The sequence below is a fragment of the Priapulus caudatus genome, unplaced genomic scaffold (assembly GCF_000485595.1).
Source record: "Priapulus caudatus unplaced genomic scaffold, Priapulus_caudatus-5.0.1 Scaffold1288, whole genome shotgun sequence".
Lineage (NCBI taxonomy): Eukaryota > Metazoa > Priapulida > Priapulimorpha > Priapulimorphida > Priapulidae > Priapulus > Priapulus caudatus.
In genome coordinates, this window is record NW_014578349.1 from 15,161 (window position 1) to 20,105 (window position 4,945).

Genomic DNA, 4,945 nt, shown 5'->3' on the forward strand with positions numbered 1-4,945 from the left:
TTTGCAGGTAACATAATTAATATGGTGTAATGATAAACGCTTTGCGCATGTAATGCTATAAATATCACTGTTATTTAATTAAGTACAGCTCAGTGATAAATGTGTTTAACATAAAAGATATTTGAAAGACAGGCGAATGGGCCGTCTGTGCGCGCTTAAGTATACAGTTCTCATTTAAATTCCTCCCTAATGGAGGCGCGAGAAAGGAGGCGCGAGTTCTGCGTATCTCCCTCACTGTTTCCTTCAGTTAGTTTTAAAATAAATTACGTTATAGTGGACAGCGAAATCAAGCACCGATCCATCTAACCACACCCACTCACCTTCCTATATTCACACTTTCCTACTTTACACACATTACTACGGTGCGATTTATTTGACCGCATCATCATTGTTTTACAGATCCCGAGTACAGGGGTGAGCTTCGCTACGTGGATATCGCCCAAATCTTTGTCAATGACATTTGACGTTCTATGTAAGAAGACGAATAAGGAGAGGAGAGGGAGGAGGAAGAATAAAACGGCGAAGAATAAGCAGGAGAAGAAGAAAGGGAGAAGGAATGAGAAGATGAATAAAATAGGGTAAAGAAGAAAGGGAGGAGGAGCATCAAAAGTTGTGCTTCAGCCAATCACTGTGCCACTGTCAACAAGCGAGATCAACTGACTGAATCGTTGCAACGAACACTTCAGAGCGATATAACAGCTCACCAGCTCTACAGAAACTGGCTTCTTTCTGGCGAGATCTATGACACGTGACATAATTTGTTCGCCTTGTTCGCCAGTCAGTACTCCATTTTCTCTCGGAGTGTCTCATGGAATGTGCAAGGTTTCCTTCATTCTCCGTTATCGCCTACAAGCGCCACGATTACAGGTAACATATAGAGTAATGATAAACACATTGCGCATGTGATGCTATAAATAATACTGTTATTAAATACACCTCAGTGATAAATGTGCTTTATATAAAAGTAATTAAGTTATTTGAAATACAGGCGAATGGGCCGTCTGTGTTCTGAACAGTTCTCATTCAAATCCGTCATACCTCAAGCAGGCGGGAGGTGTGCGTATCTTCCACGCTGTTTCCTTCAGTTAATTTTCAAATAAATTACGTTGTAAATGTACGGGGAATCCATCGACCCATCCATCTAACCACCCACTCACCACGTGTAGTTTGAGTTTCTCTGTATCATGCATGTATTTCAACAGGAAGAAGACGGCTAAGACATCATGTGTGAAAATAGACACCGATGATTCAGTGTTCGGTAAGAATACTGTGTGTAATCTCAACATGTTCTGCTTGCATCTATGACAAATACGACATACGCATATACGCTCTGCTATGACACTATTTGTCATAGGAAGATTCTTCCTATGACAAATATTGGCGAGCCAACTTCATTCTGCTTTACATCTGAAATTCACTGCTTGCGTTCATAATAGCGCTCCTAAACTCTTACGATGCGCACAACACATACAACAATATTTGTCATAGGAAGAATCTTCCTATGACAAATATTGTCATAGGAGAGCGTATATGCGTATGTCGTATTTGTCATAGATGCTAGCAGAACAGGCTGGTAATCCACACATGCGTGCTGCTAGTCGGTGATATTGCTACGTTGTCGCGATGCATTTTCGGTGACCAGGACCGTAGGCTGAGCAAATTCCTAGCAAATTCCTAATGGAGGGGGAGGGCAAAATTCCATGACTCAACTGTGTAATGATGATGGGCGACGGGCGCAGCTCTTGATTGACGTCCATAGTGTGGTAGGGGTGGCTCTGAGACAAGGCTTTCACGGATAAGTGACCAGGAAAATCACGTTAGGGTTATTTACGATGAAGAAGAAGAAGAGGAAGACACCACGTATAATCTCACGTCTCTCTCTCTCTCTCTCTCTCTCTCTGCCTCAGCCATGCCGAGCGTGTCGTACGTGCTCGGATACGAGATCGCAACCGACGGCGTATCGGTGTACCTGTACGGCATGGCGCATGACGGAATCACATACTTGATCAGTCGCAACGAAGGCCTCAAGTGGTTATCAACCAACACAGCCCGCTACACGACCGCCACGGGCCAGTCGAGCTGGAAGTCGACCCAGAACGTGCCCTTCGTCGCTGACACCGACGCCGCCTACGGCACCGTCAATACCTACTTCAGTGACACCACCTGGACAGGTAAGCGATTCACATTTTCGGATTTTTTTGTTGAATTTTTTGGATTTAATCAGAATCGGATTTTAATCTTATTGTTGCTGTAGTAGTGTAGTAGCTACAACGTGGGCGTCCATGTTGTGTGTTTCAGTGACGTACGATGGCGTGTCGCATGCTGGGACACTTGTCTACAGATGGGGAGATTTCCTCTAGTCAGTGCGCGTGTGCACTATGCCTACCATTACTGGTCTCACCAGGGCAGCACACCTACGATCACCACGTTAATTTAATGAAAGACTACATTACTTTTTAGCACATGTATTGTTCAGATGGTGATAGAAGCATGGTATAATTTCTTTTTCGATTACTAAAACACAAAATGACTGCCATGTTGTATATATGCAAATTAGGTAGTCCTCTAATCACATTAAATGTTATCGTAATAATTTCTTCATGCGTTTAAAAATGTTAATTAGAAGTAGATATATGCCTAAACAAATGTATTTTGAAATTTCATGGTGGCCATTTTGAAAATAGGATACCATTAAAAGGCCATATTCGTTGGGGTCCACCTCTTATTTTATTTAGCACTTGTCATGGCACATATGTACCAAATCTGTTGCTTTTATCACAATCTGAACGATCGACGTGATTTTTGGTGTTTAGATCTTGTGCTATAAATGGTCTTCTGTGCTTTACATGGTTATTTACTTAATAGACATGCGAGTGCGTTGCGCTTTGCCTTTCTAATTTAGATCAAATTCACCGGTTAATCAGTTAATCGGTTAATCGGTTTAGACTGTTGACGATCGAGTCTATCCACATGCAACTATGTACTTGATTTATACCAGCGTAGATAGTAAAATATTTTAAAAGTGCTATATGGTATGGCGTAAATTATGCATGTATCGAACTGCCCTAAATAATGAGCAAACTGAAACGCTGCTATAGCAATACCAGCAAAGTGAATGCCTGTTAAAGCTTGGAGTATTAAGCTGACTGCTGAGTCAGCTCATTACTCCAAGGTTATAGCTACCAAAAACCACAACACTATTAGTAACAGGAGCTGCTAGAATTGTTGCCTACACCATCTATATGTGAAATCACGGGCAGCTTTATCGAAAATAAAACTGCAGACCTCAGCATAAAATATCATCGCGCAACATGTGACTTATAATTTCTAGTTCGTTGAGCTCTGTGAAAAAATTTACATTATCGATAACAAAACGGTCGTCCACGCAGTTTAGTTTATCTGCATCCTTGCTATACGACATTGCGCGTGCGTGCGTGCGTGCGTCTGTGCGTGCGTGCGTGCGTGCGTGCGTGCGTGCGTGCGTGTTAGTCATGCAGACACATTGAAGACTCTGTCAAACTTACACAGGGTGGGTTCGTGGTGATCATCAAAATAACAGTTGGTTGAATGCAAATATTTCTAAATTTCGTGCAAAATAATGCAATCTCAACTAGAATATAGAGTCACGAATGGCGAGTGCTGCCATCTCTCGGGCGTGTCTAGTATCGTGGCTGCCGCAGATAAAGCTGTGTTTACACTACCGACTATGTTGGCGAATTGGCGAGTTGGACCAACTTCTCAATTCGCCAACTCCGAGTTGGCGAAAATAGAACGTGTTCTAATCTCCCAACTAGTTGCTATCGATCGGTTGGTCGCGCAACTTGCGTTACACTGCGGATTGTCGGTTGTATAGTTGGAAAGTTGGTCCAATTCGCCAATTCGCCAACATAAAGTCGGTGGTCTAAACCCAGCTTAAAGCTGCGTTTACGCTATCGGTTTTTGTCAGCAAATCGTACCGATTTCAAGTGCATTCCAACTAATCGGCTGAAATTCGATTGTGTTAGAGTCAGAGTCGGAGTCAAGTCGCCGAGTTGAAGAAATAGAACGTGTTCTATTTTGCAAGACTCTGACGATTTGCTGACAAAAATCGATAGTGTAAACGCAGTGTACGATATCGTACGGGTTATTTCCTGTCCGTTTCAGCTTGTCTGTTCTTGTGTTCGGCTGCGGCTGCCGTACCCTGATTATATAGTCTCTGACGCAGTCTGACCTAAACAGCGCAATAATTTTTTCGTGACAACCAGAATCTGATTGGCTCATAAATTTAAATGACCTTTAACCTTTGTCTGTCTGTCCCTATCAGAAGGCCGTGCGTGTCCTCCGTGGTTTATTTTTATGTTAATTTGTATTATTTCGAGGCAATTCACGTCAAGGTCTCGCTATGTCTCTGTTGTAGATTGACGAGCGATTATGCAGAGGGCAAGATATTCGCCAGTCCTATCGGCAGAATATCATTTGAAATCGTCGCAGATCCTGGTTAGTGCAGCTTCATTGTCATGAGTTGTGTTAAGTAGGGTTAAGGTTACGGATAAGGTTGTATAGGGGAGACCGGGTATAGTTGTTACAATTTTCCCATTTTCAGCCGTATCAAACAAACGAATAGAGGAAAACGTGTAGTGTCTTCCATGAGATAAGATAATTAATTATCTCCTTTTATTAAAAACAGTGAAAATTTTGAAACCCAAGTAAACATGAACAAGATATTATGTAATAAGTGGACGTAAATTTTTTTAACAAATTGCCCCCATGTCGGGGCAAGTTGTGACATCACCTGGGGTAATTTGTTACACATTAGATAGCACGTAGTTTGTCATAGCTATAGTTTGCCAAAGATACAGTCTCCCATAGCTATAGTTTGCCATAGCTACAGTCTCCCATAGCTACAGTTTGCCATAGCTACAGTTTGCCATAGCTACAGTTTGCCATAGCTACAGTTTGCCATAGC

The 4,945-nt window shown here is 42.2% G+C and overlaps 1 protein-coding gene across 1 annotated transcript in view; it reads left to right on the forward strand.

Annotated features, from left to right (window-relative positions):
• Nucleotides 1-2,637, forward strand: part of LOC106816112 — an 8,665-nt gene extending 6,028 nt beyond the window's left edge. The window contains exons 2-4 of the mRNA XM_014820666.1: nt 1,203-1,258; nt 1,908-2,171; nt 2,299-2,637. Of these exons, the coding sequence (XP_014676152.1) occupies nt 1,203-1,258; nt 1,908-2,171; nt 2,299-2,360 (382 nt within the window). The 3' untranslated portion in view covers nt 2,361-2,637. The remainder of the gene's footprint in view (nt 1-1,202; nt 1,259-1,907; nt 2,172-2,298) is intronic.
• Nucleotides 2,638-4,945: the final 2,308 nt, after the last annotated feature.